This window comes from Oreochromis aureus, linkage group 3 (assembly GCF_013358895.1).
Source record: "Oreochromis aureus strain Israel breed Guangdong linkage group 3, ZZ_aureus, whole genome shotgun sequence".
NCBI classification, from domain to species: domain Eukaryota; kingdom Metazoa; phylum Chordata; class Actinopteri; order Cichliformes; family Cichlidae; genus Oreochromis; species Oreochromis aureus.
The window spans coordinates 36,294,427-36,307,880 of record NC_052944.1 but is presented as its reverse complement, the minus strand read 5'-3'; the positions used below and the strand labels follow the sequence as shown (position 1 = coordinate 36,307,880).

Genomic DNA, 13,454 nt, shown 5'->3' with positions numbered 1-13,454 from the left:
GAATCCAGCAGTAAAACAGCCTGTTTCAGTTTTTTTCAATAAATTGCATGCTCAAAAAATGGTTTATCTCACGCCTGTAAAGGAGTTCGAGTCTCCGGAGGGAAAATCCTGGGGTTTGAGTCCCCAGGCCTCTGTTTGGTTCCTGTCCAGCTACCGCTCACTATTTGTCTCCAGGATTTATTAAATGAAAACTTCTCTCATTCTGTCTTGTTGCATTTTGAAGCTCCACTTGGAACCTTGTTAATATCCAAACATGCAAAATATGATTTTTTTGACATTTTTCAGTTGGTCTAAAACTTTTGATTGGGACTGTATATGAATATATAAAGTATTAACAGAGATTAAATTTATCAACAAAATCACATAAATAGGGTGTAATTGCAGATCATTTAAATACGCATGTAGTTACAACAACAGTGATGCAGTTTTTCAGAATTTAAAGTGCAAGTGATTATCAGGAGCTCACACAAAAACATTTATACTTTACATTTCATACGTCATACCATATATTGTAGTAGGTATTGTTGTTACTGGTGTTGTGACTGTGAAAACAGAAAAAAGCAGCAGTTCAGATTTCAGCACACTTTTCTCATATTTCAAATTTCTCTTTTCTAATGCAGCCATATAAATAGCTGTGTTGGTACAACAAAAGTGATTCATGTTTTAGATTTTACAGTGCAAGTGATAATCTGGAGCTCACACACAAACATTCATTCTTCACTTTACATTTCAAACACCATACCGTTTGTTGCTGTAGTTTCTGGTGTTGATGGTGTTATAACTATAAAAACAGGAAAAAAGCAGCAGTTTAGATTTCAGCATACTTTTTTGTGAACCAGATTAATATCTCTAAATGCAGCCATAGAATCTAATTTAAATTATCCTTGCAAAATTGCATATAATGTCTTTAATATCAAGTGTTTGTTTTAAGGACAGGAAGCAGAACACAACAAGTGCTGTGGTTATATATTATCACCATATAAGCTTTGGTGATAAAAGGTAGTTCTATTTATATTTGACTATATAAATTATTAACAATTAGTGTTAATTAATTTATAATAATTTATAATTATAATTAATTATTTATAATAAATAATTTGTGTTAATTAATTATTAACACAAATGAAATTGTTGAAAGACTTTAGGTTAGCAAACACAGTGACTACACATTTTTATTGACATTTATTGCAAAAATATACTTTAAAAGAATAAACAAGGAAAGAAGAAGAATGTTCTCATACCAGGAGTTGTTGTTGGACATGGAGAAATATCTGTGGAGGAAATTTATGGTTTTAAAATGTTTATTTTCTATAATAATGGATTGGATTTCATATAGCGCTTTTCAAGGCACCCAAAGCGCTTTACAATGCCACTATTCATTCACTCTCACATTCATACACTGGTTCTAGTATATGACAAAAATGATTAACAGCAAAGAAGACAACAAAACAAAAATGAAAAACAGAGGAAAAAAGGAAAAAAGAACAAGAACATGCCCTTATTTCTAACAACAGAAAGTTTACACTGAAGCATATGTTTAATAGATGATCCTAGGTAACCATAGCTATATGTTGATGAACAACTGCTAGTCATATACATTCATTAAGGTCTTTGGTGAAAGAACTTTTCTGTAGCAACAGCTAGATTTCAGTGCTCACTTGTGATTAGTTTACAAAACTCTCCATTAGAAGGACGGAAATATCATCGAATTTCTATGTGAAGAATAACATAAAAATGTAATGAAGGGATTTTAGAGTTTAGACTGGGCGGTTAGGGATGATTTTATGTAAACAATGTGACTGGATGTGTAGATCTGTATTGGTGTATTTGTAGGTGATATTCCTGTGAGACCTACTTTTCAGGCCACTAAAACTGACCCAGTTAAATTAATGCACCAATCTCAGGGGGAGTTTCTATTAACAGGTGTGGCTGACAAGACTCAATCTGTGAGGCTACTCAGTTTCAAATGTTTGAATGGGTCATTCTGAAAAGCTCATTAATTCTGGAAAGGGTGGTATTGTGATCGTAATAAACAAGTCTACTTAAGAAATTGTATCTCTTCTCTATCTTTCATGATATCTGGGAGTGGTAATATCACAAAGTGGATGCATTCAGCTACAAGTAGTTTATTTGTGATCAGGTCACAGAACTCTCCAGTGAGAGGAAGTTCTTTTATGTACCTGCAGGTTTGTGAGGTGACATTATTGCAGAGTGCAGGATTTTTAAAAGGAGAACCGGAGGCAGGACGTTCAGTTTTCAGACTCCTCCTCTGTGGAAGCATAAAACCAGCTCCCAGTTTGGATTTGGGAGGCACGCTCTCTCTCTACCTTTAAAATATTCCTTTTTGACAGTTAGGAATGGTTGTTTTAAAATGGCCTTAGAATAGTTTAAATTGGATGTGAATAATCAGGAACATTATTAATTAAGTTTGGTTAAGAAGTTTATTAAATTAAATTTGTGCGAGATCAATTCATTAAACTGTTAGTTAATTCTTTGTTGTTGCCAGTCTGGAATTGTTTGTGGTGGAAGGTTTGGAGATACTCCTTAAAAACAAGAAAGTAAAGCCATCCCACAGGCCTGTGTACACCTTCAAAAACAACCCTTTTGTCCTTCCCATCATGGCTATGTGGTCATGGTGAATATTAATAATAAAGTTGGAGTCAACACAATGCATTTAGCAGTATTGTTGAAGAGAAGTGAGAGTCAGTGGAGTTATTTTGTTTAGGTGTTATGAAATTTTAAGTAAGCTCAACAAATATAAGCAAACACAAATTGTGTCTGTGCAGTTTGGATCATAGGGTATCTTGCTATGGTAAATGTACCGTTTCTCTATTTTCCTATGGAGAGTAAACAGGAACCTTAATATGCAATAAACAATATAGAGAAAAACATAAGATAGAGAGGACTGGAAAGAAGAAGTTCAAGCTGATGTTTTGGTTTTTTGCCATACTGTAAAAAGAGTTTAAAAAACAAACCAGTATAATAATTATTTTTGGTTGGTTTGGAATATTGGGAGTGTCTGTGCTGCAGAGCAATGAGTTAGAAACTGGCCATGACCAGCAACACTGGTCTTACTATCTTAATTCCCATAGAAGCAGTAATAGTTTATTAACAGCAGCTTACTTGCAATTGGTTCACAGAACTCTCCACCAGGAGGAAGGCCTTTGATGCATTCACAGGTGTGGGAGGTGACATTACTGCATGCACCATATAGGCCACAGTTCTCACATGACCAGGCAAACTGGTCCTCACATTGACACTGCGGTCCTCCAGTGGAGTTTGGATAGCACCCTGATAAAGACATTTAAGACAGTGACCAAACACACCTCATAAATCACGCACCAGAGTATGAACACATTTAAATATGACTGAGTACAAAATTCTTACATGTGGTGAAGTTCAAGTCTTCTAGTATTAAAGACCCAGTGATGGTTTGGGGGAAGGACACATTTCTCACATAGCCTCTGAATAGATCAATGAAATTTGGGGGAAGACTGGAAATTGGGAAGAGCAAGTTCAAGTCTATATTAAACTCCACTGGCGCTGTAGAGGAGACAAGGAGAAAATCGTCACAAAACTCTTTCACAATTACGAGAAACAACGTTTACATAAATTGTTTATGAACAAACACCCCATTTATCTAACATGTTTCTACTTCTTTTGAGATGTACAGGACCAGAAGTAGTACAGAAGTGAAAGGCCACACCTCTTAATTTTTTTATTTTAGATTTTTTCAGCTCCATTGTGACAGGTGTAAAAAAAATAGCACCTTGCCATGCAGTCCACCTTTTTCCAAACACATATGAAAGAATGGATCATTCTAAAGAGCTCACTAAGGGTATGTCCACACTAGCCCGGACAGATTTGAAAATGGCTTTTTCATCTGAAAACGCTCCCCGTCCACACTAGCGTTTTCAGTCGCTTTCACAGAGTTGTGCGTCCACATTGAAACGGCCGAAAACGCTTACGTTCCAGTACTGCGCATGTGTGAAATGCAAGACAATTCGACCTGCCTCATTTCTGTCTGTTTATTTACTTTCTGGCTCTTTGAAACATTGCAGCAAAATGTTGAGGAAAAGCACCGAGTTTTTTAAATGGACTAACAATGAGGTGGAGTTGTTGCTGTGAGTAACACAAAAGCAGAAAGTTGCAAAAGCGAATGAGAAAAACGGAGAGAAATCTATGCGTTTTTAAACGAAAATGCATTAGTGTGGACGTAGTCTAACTCAATAACTACAGTGGTCCAAACCTCCTCTGGCATGAGCTTAAAGACATGAGTTTCCTCTGATTCGATCAGCAGCAGCTGATCCAATCAAACATAAATTAGTTAATTTTGACAACAATGACTTTGATGCAAATTTTTATTATTATGATAAAAACAATTCTCAATGTCATTCAAGAAGAAATTTAGTGGTATAAATTTGGATGGTATTTACATATTGCATTTATGTAATAGAAGCATTTATATAAATCTTGTTGAAACTGAAATTTTTTTAAAAACATTAAATCATCGGTTTCAATTGACCTAGTAAACCTAGTCAGATTACTAAACAAAGTACTACCCTTATTAATAAAATGGTTTTTACAAATTCTCCTTTTTTAATAACAAGTGGATTGCTTTTGAGTGATGGAAGTTATCATCTTCCTGTTTTTTGGATTATACATAATTCAGATGTTAAATGTTCATTTAATGTGTGAGTGAACCACCTTAAAAATGAGTCAACCTAAGAACACAAGAAAGAATTATGATATTGAAGACAGATCAAATAAATGAAATTTGGGATGATGTACATATTGATGACCCACGTCAAGCATACAATGTATAATTAGGAAATGCTGGTTGAAAGAAAAAAAAGTTTTAAAAAATGCAATGAATAAAGTTTGTCAAAAGGCAAGTAAAAACACTAACTTTATAAGAGGTTTTTTTACAAAAGTAAAATATAAATTAGCAACTATATTGAAGTTACAGATGAAGTCATATAATAATAAATAACAAGAATCTAAAAGAAGCACTGGAAATTTCTATAATTGGTAATATTATTTAGAATAAATGTTACAATCATACATTTAAGTTATTTTTAAAATCATGATAATGTCAGAATTGAAAATATTAAAAATTCTTGGAGATATCAATAAATATTTTGTAAGAACAAGTACAAAGTTGGCTAGTACAATTGTTTCCTTATGTTTTTTCACTCTCCTTCATTACCCCTAGTATGTATTTAGTCTGTGTGTTTCCGTTCACTCATGGTCAGGTCATCTGTTATGCTCACCATTGTTGCCAAAGTTGTCACAGTTTTTCATAGTTTTCTTGTTTGTCCCTGCCATCAGCCCAAATAAAAGCTCTTTTTTTTTGGAAAACCACAGTATCACTCTCAGCGTCTGCTTCTCGGTCCTGAACTCTAAAACATTGGCGTTCCCCGCCATGACATCATGCCCTGACGCGATATGGATCCAGCGGATGCTGTTTGTTAGATAGGTCTCGCTCACCTCATGGGCTTGGGGGGTTTCGTGTCTGGCACCTCGGATAGGCAGACGAAGTTGAGGGTATTAAGTGACATGGAGGCGATTCTCCGCAGTAGTCCCGGGCTGTTGTGGATCCCTTCAGCTTCGGAGCTGGGCCAGGCCAAGGAGAAGTTCCAAGCTGGGAGTTGTCCGATCTCTCCGTGATGCCGCAGCAGCGGCAGCCAGTGGTCTCCGATAGAGGTCTTTGTACCTGCTGGTCCTGCTACGCTGTCACCTGCAAGTCCATCATTCACGTCTCCCTCGCCATCGCCTGCAGTCCCACAATTCACAAATCCCTCGCCTTCGCCTAAAGCCCCGCCCTTCACAGATCCCTCGCCGTCACCTGCAGCCCCACCATTCACGGCTCCCTTGTCGTCATCTGCAGCTCCATCACTCGCGGTTCCCATGCCGCCGTCATGTCCAGCATGCTGGCGCCTGCCAAGTCACCGGAGGATTCTCGATCATGTTTACAGGAGCACCTTCCCCACGTTGCACGTGGTCGGTTTCCAGAACTGCCAAAGAATGGACGTTTGTGCTGCCCATCTCTTGGCTTGGCCTCCTGAACTGTTTTATCGCCGCAGCGGTGATCAGACTCCAGAACTCTGTAGGGATTGTTCCTGATCTCCGATGTTTTGTTTTGTTGGGAGTGTTCTGTGTTTTGAATGTTTTTGTTTGGAGCGTGCCTTCATTCAACCGTAACAAAAGCTCACTTTTGATTTGCAAACCAGCTCCATCTCCTGCAGTGTCTGCTCTTGGGTCAGTTTAAAAAAAAATACATCGGGACACCCCGTCGTGACACACCTTAAAGATACTTGCTTATGGATAATAATATAATCCTGCTGCAGTTGATTTAAGACCTTGGTGAAGCAGCTCTACAGGGTCATTTGGGAGTGCCTTCTAGATGACCAAAATCCTCACTATTTTGTTTGTTAAGGGTCTCGAAAAGCGCTATATGAATGCGATCCATTATTTCTCCAAAAGTTGATTCTGTTCACCTGGACGTAGCGTTTTGTGGGAGAAACGTTTCGTCACTCATCCAAGTGACTTCTTCAGTCTCAGCTGACTGCAGGTTTCCCCAATCTTATAAACAGTACATTTGCATAATGACTGAAACCAGCCCACTGAAGGAAGAATGGGCTGAGAGGTCAGTTCTTTAATCATAATTATGGAAATTCTCATGACCATTGATCAACAACCACTGACCAAAACCCACTGATATGCACAAATGGCATATCAAACATTTCCGAGCTTGACTCTCAACTCATGCCTGCGACATTTGGGAAAGATTGGATATTGTGTTTTTGGGTGATAGCAGATTACTGCTTTTTGGCGATTTATTGAAACTCCACGTTTCGCCATGACCACCCTATTTCGCCAAATATAAAGAGCTTCGCAATTTAACATCACAAAGGTCTTTATATTCCATGAACCGGAGATCATGTCGATCTGATGAAATCCCTAGGAGGAGTTTGTCAAAGTATAAGGCCTGAAAAGAGGGGAAAATGTCGCCAAAATTACACTTAAATTTTAAAATGGCTGACTTCTTGTTGGATTTGGGATATTGCTCCAAGATACTTTTTTGTACATCTTGATATCTTACATAAGCTTACCAAGTTTCAGACTCATAGATGAAACTTAGGGCAGGGGCTGGTTGTTTGAAATTTTGTAGGGGGGGGGCTGTGGAGCCATTTTGCAATATTCCATGAAAATAATCACATAACAAGAAAGCCTACCTCACATTGGAGGATGGCCTCTTTGAAGTGTGTGCAAAATTTCGAGAGTTTGAGCTTTCCAAACTCCTCAAAAGCTACTTCTTGTTTCATGGTGAATCACCTTGCCACCAGGGTGCGCCGTTCAATTTAAACTCATAATTTTCTCACTGAAGCATCATGAGGGACTGATGTTTATTCTCCCTGCTTTTCAGGTCTATCTTGGGTATATCAATCTGTTCAGGATGGATACGTCATCATGTCTGTAGAGATTGGTAGTGATCAGACTGGATTTCTTTGAGTTATAGCAATTTCGTTCTTCATAGCAAACATCAATGTTCGACATTCTGCTGGGCTCACGCCCTTCTGCGAAAACTCAGTTTTCAATATATTGCCAAGACGAACTCCTTAAAGCTTTTCTGGAGAAATTTGAGGCTACATGGGTCACCCACCTCTATACTGTACTCCAAAGTGTAAAATATGACATTTCCTGTTCCCACTAGGTGGCACTGTCACCATTGTCAAATATGGCAGTTGAAATGTGTTCAGGGACAGAGCCTTATCATATGTCAGAAGTTTGGTTCAGATCGGACGATTTATATGGGAAAGTAAGCAAATAACATTTTCATGGCGAATGATCAATAGGGTGTGGCGCCATGGCCACACCCTAGTGTGAAAACTCAAAAGCTCCGCAATTTAATATGGCCCTGTTACGTTCCCCTGAGGGGTCTAGGCGGTGAGGGGGAAGTAACAAAAAGTATCCGGGTCAGTAAAAGGAGACAAGAAGGCAAAGCGGTTAAATTAAATAATTTTATTAAAGTGGCTCAACTAAAAGAGACGGACAAGCCGCTATCACCATTTAAGGAAAACAAACAAAACTCAAGTGTTGGTCAATAAAATAAAAAGTCAAAAAGAGAGCAGCTCACTAGCTGCAAACACAGACACGCAGCTCACTAGCTGAAAACACAGCAAACACCCTCAGCTCACTAGCTGTAACCACTCACATGGCACTCTGGCCCAGAGCTCACCATTGCCTGGGCTTAAATACTTTTAATTACTGACGACAGTCAGGTGTGTAAAGGAGAAAAGGTGGCACCTCAGGCAAGAGGTGGTGGGACACACCCACACAGACCAATTCAGGAGGCGGCCCTGCTAGGGCCGTAACACCCCCTCCCATAAATACAAACCCGTGGTTTGTCACATGATTATGATAACCAAAACAGCTAATCAAGTCCGTAACCGTTGCACCACCAAATTGTAGGCTTTCCACCTACCAAACCCCATAGCAACGATTAGGCATTTCCTGCGGAAGCTGCCAACCCCATCTCAGTGGGTTCACAACATTGCCAGAGAGTGGCCCCAGACCCTTGAAACCGTGTCCCATGTGATAGCCAGGGCTTTGAACCATCACATGTGGAGAACACAGCAGGCAGTCAGAAGACCTTACTCCAACAGTTTGCAGAGGATTCCTCAGGTCACCAGTACAGGCATGTTTGTTAGCCAGGGTTGCGGGTCTTAATGGTGGTTTTATACACAGTCTGTCCCCCTGCAGGTCGTTTTGAGGACCTGGGAAATTGCCAACCAGCTCAGGGTTAGTTGACCTCTTACCCTGACTACATGACACTACTGAGCAATTATGCTCCAAGTGTAGCCTTTTACTAGGCCGGGCAACCTTGTCGGTTTGAGAACCCTGACTGACTTTTCTCAAAGCAGGCCCTTTTTGCTTTGAGTGTGCTTTCTGTTTGAGTTTCAGCCTCAAACAGTTAGCAACAAGGTGTCCAGGTTTGTGGCAGAAGAAACAAAGCTTCGTTCTGAGTCTCGAAACCACAACTTTTTCAGCCTCGTTAGCTGGCTCCCTCCTAGCTCTCCCAGAGGTCCTACGACACAAAGGGATATCGTGTCCTGCAGCCTTTGCTTTATGAGTCAGTTTAAACTCATCTGCCAAGGTGGCAGCTTGCTGTAAAGAGCACCACCTATCGAAAAGCTTTTTCTTCTCTCTTGCAAAGTCAAGGTAAGATTGACCCTGTGTCACTTCTAGACCTCGAAAATGCTGCCTATAGGCTTCCGGTATGAGCTCATGGGCTTGGAGGACAGCACTTTTAAGCTTTTCATAAACTAAGCAGTCCTCCATAGACAAACCAGAACAAACCTCCTGAGCCTTACCCGTCAATTTACATAGTAACATCACGCACCACATGTCTTGAGGTCATTGCAGTGCAGTCCTTATGCGTTCAAATGCAATAAAGAAGCTATGAACACTGGACTCACAGAAAACTGGAACCAGGTGGATGTTATTGCTCACAAACGAGCCTCTAGACACCTGTGCACTAATAGCTGTGTCATGAGGCTCGTTTGTGAGCAATAACATCCACCTGGTTCCAGTGTCTGTGTGGGACACACCCACACAGACAAATTCAGGAGGCGGCCCTGCTAGGGCCGTAACAGGCCCTGGTGTGTAGTTGAGACTGACCAAATATGAAGCTGATCTGATCAAATTCCTATGAGGAGTTCGCAAAAGTACAAGGTCTGGAAATGACAAAATCGGAGCCAAAATGTCACCTTCAATCCAAAATGGCGGACTTCCTGCTGGGTTTGCGTCGATGGGCCCAGTGATTTTTTTCTTCGTCTCAGCATGATACACGTGTGGGTGAAATTTCATTAATGTAGTTCAAACTATGTATTCGTAGGACTTAATTTAACAACGCATAGGTGGCACTGCAGAGCCATTTTGCATGGCCCATGTGTGAAACCATTAAAATACAAAATTTTTCACCAGACCTGACATATGTGCAAAATATCAAGAGTTTTTCAGCATGTTTAGGCCCTCAAAAAGCCACTTGTTTTGAGGAGACTTCACTCAGGCAAGTCTGCTGGACCAGACGGAGTGATTCCCCGCGTCCTCAAGGCCTTTGCCCCCCAGCTGTGTGGAGTCTTCCATAAACTGTTTATGCTGAGTCTGAGTCTGCAGAGGGTACCAGTGATGTGGAAGACATCATGTCTCGTCCCTATTCCAAAGACGCCACGTCCCAATGGCCCCCAGGATTACAGGCCCGTGGCACTGACCTCGCACATCATGAAGACCCTGGAAAGGCTCATCATGAACCAGCTGCAACCCATGGTCAGACCACATCTGGATCCACTTAAATTTGCTTATCAGCCTCGTCTCGGAACAGAGGACGCCATCATCTACCTGCTCAATCGTGTCTACACCCATCTGCACCAGCCGGCGAGCACTGTGAGGGTCATGTTTTTTTACTTTTCCAGTGCTTTCAACACCATCAGGCCAATCCTCCTGGGTGATAAGTTAACAGCGATGCAGGTGGATGCTTCTCTGGTGTCCTGACAGGAAGACCACAATATGTACGTATCCCACAGTGTGTGTCTGACAAGGTAATCAGCAACACAGGGGCACCACAAGGGACTGTCCTCTCCCCCTTCCTCTTCACCCTCTACACCACAGACTTCAGCCACTGGACAAAGAACTGCCATCTTCAGAAGTTTTCTGATGACTCCGCGGTGGTAGGATGTATCAGCAGGGATGATGAGTCAGAGTACCGGGCTGTGGTTGACTCCTTTGTCACGTGGTGTGAGCAGAATCATCTGCAGCTCAACGTGGCAAAGACCAAGGAATTGATCGTGGACTTCAGGAAGACCACTTGACTCCTGTTTCAATCCAGGGGATCAATGTTGACATTGTGGAGGACTATAAATACCTTGGAGTACACATTGACAATAAACTGGACTGGGCTAAAAACACCATAGCACTTTACAGAAAGGGCCAGAGTCATCTCTATTTTTTGAGGCGACTGAGGTCTTTCAACATCTGCCAGAAAATGCTCAGGATTTTCTATGAGTCTGTTGTGGCCAGCGCGATCCTCTATGCTGTTGCATGCTGGGGGAGCAGGCTGAGGGTCGCAGATGCCAACAGACTCGATAAACTGATTCGTAAGGCCAGTAATGTTATGGGGATGGAGCTGGACTCCCTCAAGGTGGTGTCGGAGAGGCGGATGCTGTCCAAGATAAAGACAATGTTGGATAACACCTCCCACCCACTCCATGACATGCTGGTCAGTCACAGGAGCACATTCAGTGAAAGACTGAGATTACCGAAAAGCACCACTGAACGACACAGGAAATCATTCCTGCCTGTGGCCATCTCCCTGTTCAACTCCTCCACTTAACACACCATTTACTGCAACAGCTACACCCTTCTTGCACATGTTCTTTTTCAGCTATTTATTAATAAGTGACTTTATGTATATATATGCCTGTATATATTGTGCTATTCTTAGTTAGTGTATTGTCTGTCTGTGTTCATGTTTGTTTATAATGGAGCACTGTAACGAAAAATAATTTCCCCTAGGGATCAATAAAGTATTCTGATTCTGATTCTGAAGCAGATACAATAGGGCCTTCGCACTCTCAGTGCTAATGAAAGGCACTGCTAAAAAAGTTTTTTTGGCTTTGCCATCAGAACATCATGACAGCGTTGTTTTCAATATATTGCTGCTCAAAAACTGTTTTGTCTCACTCCCATTTCTTCTTGTTGCATGCTGAAGCTCCACTTGGAATCTTGTGAAGATCCATCCGTGCAAAATATGATTCTTTGAAATTTTTCAAGTGGTCTTAAACTGTTCATTAGGACTCTATATGAATATATAAAGTATTAACAGAGATAGCATTGATGAAATTGATTAACAAAAATCACATAAATAGGATGTAATTGCAGATCATTTAAATACGCATGTAGTTACAACAACAGTGATGTAGTTTTTCATATTTTAAAGTGCAAGTGATGATCAGGAGCTCACACAAAAACATTTATACATTACATTTCATACATCATACCATATGTTGTAGTAGGTATTGTTGTTACTGGTGTTGGGACCAGTGATGGGAATAATGGCGTTACTAGTAACGGCGCTACTTTTCTCAGTAACGAGTAATCTAACTAATTACGTTTTCTATCGTTACAAAGCAGTTACTGTAACTAACAAGAAAATGCGGTGCGATCGCGTTACTATTTTTCAACAAACAGACGGCTGAAGCTTTTCTTCAGCTTACCGCATCTTATATCAGTTGCATGGAAGTAGCTGTCTACGCAAGTAATCTGGACGCTACAGCTTTAAGCAGCTCCCATGGACGGCAATCACTTTCTGGCAGACGATTGCTTTCTGGCACAACACCTGGAGCTATGGGGCAAAACAATTGCATGAGTGCTGCTGTTTGGCTGAGGAAGAATAAAGTAGTCGTGGTAAGCCAATCACATGACCACTTCAAGATGACGAAGCAAGAAGGTGCTATATAGTTTTTAAATTGTGTTGATGGGCCACGTAAAACCAGAGTCATGATAAACAATATATATGCAGCGTTTTTTCCTGAATACTTTTGTCACGTTTACTGTCTAAGGACAGCGCTAGCAAGCACTCTCTGCTTATGAGCAAAAACTAAAGAAATAAAACGAAAAACAGCCCGTTCGTTTTGGTGGAAAAATGTACCATGTCGACCAATCACAAAATGATATGGCAACATGACATTTGGTTGTTTAGGAAGAGGGGGAAGTTTTAGGAGTGACGGCGAGAGAGAGAGAGAGAGAGAGAGACAGCAGAAAGAGAGAGAGAGAGTTTTGAGATGTGAGAGATTTGTGATGTTTAGCGTGTTTGGAGTGTGTAGTTAATGTGCTGTCTTGTGTAGTTAGTGTGTAGTGTTGTGGATAGTTTTGTGTTGTGTGTCAGAACAATGAGGCGACTGCTGTCTCCAGGTAGAAACAGGAGTGATACACCTGCTGCTGTCAGACCTGCAGGTATCAGGCTGTGATGTTCTCCTTTATAGTGGACAGAAATTATTTTTTTGGAGTGGCACAAATAATTTGTGTGGCATCTTATTGAAGAACACCCGATTGTTATGTAAATAGTTTTAAATGGTTATTTTTAAAAAAAGGGTGAAAGGCAAATGGCTGCAAACAACTTTGCTGTTTGCAAAACATGTGCATAGGATTTTAAAATTGACAATTTATATTTGCATTTAAAGTTATGAAATATGATTCAATAAACATTTTTGTGGTTTTTACAGTAAAAAATTAAACTTTTTCTACTCAGATGCTATGTTTTTTGTCTGATTTTAGATCAATTGTGTTAATACAGTGTTAGGATGCCTGGGCCGTTGACCCAGGGTTTTGAGTTTGTTATATTATCTATCATTTCTAGTCTTTGGTTTCTTTGTTAGAGTTATGTCTTATGG

General features: G+C 40.4%; 1 protein-coding gene across 1 annotated transcript in view; it reads right to left on the bottom strand.

Annotated features, from left to right (window-relative positions):
* Positions 1-13,454, bottom strand: part of LOC116327164 — a 50,618-nt gene that overhangs the window by 22,310 nt on the left and 14,854 nt on the right. The window contains exons 18-22 of the mRNA XM_039610093.1: positions 3,388-3,543; positions 3,124-3,291; positions 1,242-1,271; positions 743-781; positions 504-542 (exon numbers count right to left, since the gene is read on the bottom strand). Of these exons, the coding sequence (XP_039466027.1) occupies positions 504-542; positions 743-781; positions 1,242-1,271; positions 3,124-3,291; positions 3,388-3,543 (432 nt within the window). The remainder of the gene's footprint in view (positions 1-503; positions 543-742; positions 782-1,241; positions 1,272-3,123; positions 3,292-3,387; positions 3,544-13,454) is intronic.